Source organism: Austrofundulus limnaeus, unplaced genomic scaffold, assembly GCF_001266775.1.
Source record: "Austrofundulus limnaeus strain Quisiro unplaced genomic scaffold, Austrofundulus_limnaeus-1.0 Scaffold24, whole genome shotgun sequence".
Taxonomy (NCBI): domain Eukaryota; kingdom Metazoa; phylum Chordata; class Actinopteri; order Cyprinodontiformes; family Rivulidae; genus Austrofundulus; species Austrofundulus limnaeus.
This window is the reverse complement of record NW_013952426.1, coordinates 1,593,220-1,595,577: the sequence shown is the minus strand read 5'-3', so window position 1 is coordinate 1,595,577 and position 2,358 is coordinate 1,593,220. Positions and strand designations below refer to the sequence as shown.

General features: G+C 36.4%; 1 protein-coding gene across 1 annotated transcript in view; it reads left to right on the top strand.

Annotated features, from left to right (window-relative positions):
• The window catches only part of LOC106514929 (catenin delta-2), a gene marked incomplete at its 3' end in the record, with an annotated part of 142,632 nt that extends 141,268 nt beyond the window's left edge, over positions 1-1,364 (top strand). Inside the window, 1 exon segment of the mRNA XM_014004468.1 lies at positions 1,308-1,364. Within this exon segment, the coding sequence (XP_013859922.1) occupies positions 1,308-1,364 (57 nt within the window).
• Positions 1,365-2,358: the final 994 nt, after the last annotated feature.

Sequence of the window (2,358 nt, the reverse complement as noted above, 5' to 3'; positions counted from 1 at the left end):
GTGGATAGCAGATTTGAATTAAACTACTGGAAATTATAAGACTACTGTGCAGAAATACTTGGAAACATGTATTTATCAGTGTTCCTCTGCAAAAACCTCAGATAAACATTATCCTGTTTTTCCAGAGGAAAAATATCCTAACTATTTTGAGTTGTTTAGTTCAAATGTACAGTTCACAAAATGCACATTTTTGGAACCCAGTAAWGKCAACTTCAGCGTGTGTATTTTGTGCTMAATTACATGTGTCAACCTGCAATGGGAAGAAAGTCTCAAAAGTCGCATTTGAGCAGATTTTCGCACTTGTGTGGGTGCAAATCTTGTTGTGCGCTCTCAAATCTTTTTGAGACTAATTTATATCCATAGTTGTCTAATGATCCTGCCTTTGTCATTGCTCTTTCCCTCACTCATTGTCCAAGTGGTTATTTCTCTGTGCATATTGCTCTCACATTGTTTGTTTGCTCACTCTTTAGCTCCAGCCTCATTGTTTTGTATTCTCAACACATCCACCCTGCTACATTGAAGAAACTGACTTGCTGTGCATGGCATTTTTTCCTTATCACATGCACACTCAACATAGGTGCTTTGACCATTCCTGCTCTCTGAAAAGCTTTTGTCGTTGTTCCATTAAAGGGAGGGTCCCCCTGAGATTAGAAATGTGCAGTAATGTAATGGTCCATTATGGCATTATAACCATGTTTAAGGATACAGCTGACATTATGCAATCTTTCTTTCTGCCAACAAATCCTATTCAAAAATGACTAAATTAAATTGTAGTCAGTTCTTTTTGAGAGTCTGATATTTGTGTGACACCCTGAGCTGATGAACATATTTAACATAGTTATTATTTAGATACTGCACTAGTATTTCTACTTGTCTTAAGGTAATTTTGAATACTTAGAAACAGTTTAATTGAAGCAAAACTCAAAATTATCCAGTACACGTGGAAGACTTAGATACGTGATATACTCTTACTGCTAGGTTAACTTAACGGGCCACAAAACTTGTTCTGCTATATTTATACACATTGATTTGTCTAAAAGTGTAATTTTGTCTGATTATAAGACCCTCTCTTTACTCAACAAACCAATCATTTTCTTACCACTCACTTTGTGTGCATGTTTTTCACCAAGCCCACCTCCACTACCACATTGCCTGACCAACTATTGAGAGAGAAAGATGAGTCTAGTGACCACGTATTGATTTCTACTTACTAATTACCACAATTCTGACGCTCACTGAATAAATTGTTGCCAGACAGCCAACGTATACCTCTCTCTTGTTTCTCTCTGCCTGTCCCCCCTTGATAGGTACGACCCTGAATTCCTTGTGTGGAATCAAAATCAAGCCGAGCAAAGAATGACAAAGTAATGCTACTACTTATTTTTACATATGTGCATTTTGTCTATCTTTACCTTTGTTTCATTCAACTCTCCATCTTCTTTATATGGCACAAATATCCAATGCAGGTGTTAATGACAGCATGACAGCATTTCCCATTTGTATTGTCACCCATTTATTGGTCAAATAAAAGGGATCACTTCTAGATTTAAGCTTTTAACTGSATTCTAGACACAATAGACTAGATCAGGATTCATTGCAAGATAAATCAATTAAAAAGACTGGAGTCTCTGTCGTAGAATGACGACAACTAAAAGGCAGCCAGTTCCTCGGTTTGTTTTGGGAGAGGCAATATTCCTCATTCTCTCCTTYGGCTTTTCATCTTCCCAATCATCCCTTCATTCATTTATCTACTTGTTGGTTAATTTTATCACTCATTTGTCCTCATTGTCTGTTCAGGTAATGTCTGAACACACTTTTTTTTGTTCACTGTATTTATGTGGCTGGCCAGTTTTACTTTCAGCACCTGACTTCAATTTACTTTTCATCTTCTACAGAGAGCAAACAATGCTTTTCTCTGGTATGTTCCTACGTGACTGTGCATCTGTCCAACAGAAGCTGACATATATACTGGATGTTAACTGATAATACTTGTTGAAGTACCTTGTTAAAATGTAAACTTTGGCTGACTGACATGTTAAAACATGTCACTCAACCAACAGAAGTGACAGGACATTAGTTGACAGAAACAGCTGCTGACAGTAATACCACAGTATTGGTTAATAGTACTCACATTGAGAAAAAGGTAGCTAGTTTTTCCCCATGACTGTATGAATCAATTTTTCCACACTGCCTTCAAAACTAACATTAGATTTAGTCATTGTCAATTAATCTACACTAATACATGTACTATGGTTGGGTGGTTATATAGTATTGTTATTTTTTTACTGAAATTCAACAAATATCAACAACACTTGTTTGAATATTATAAACAAAACTCTGCCGACATCTGTCTGTGAT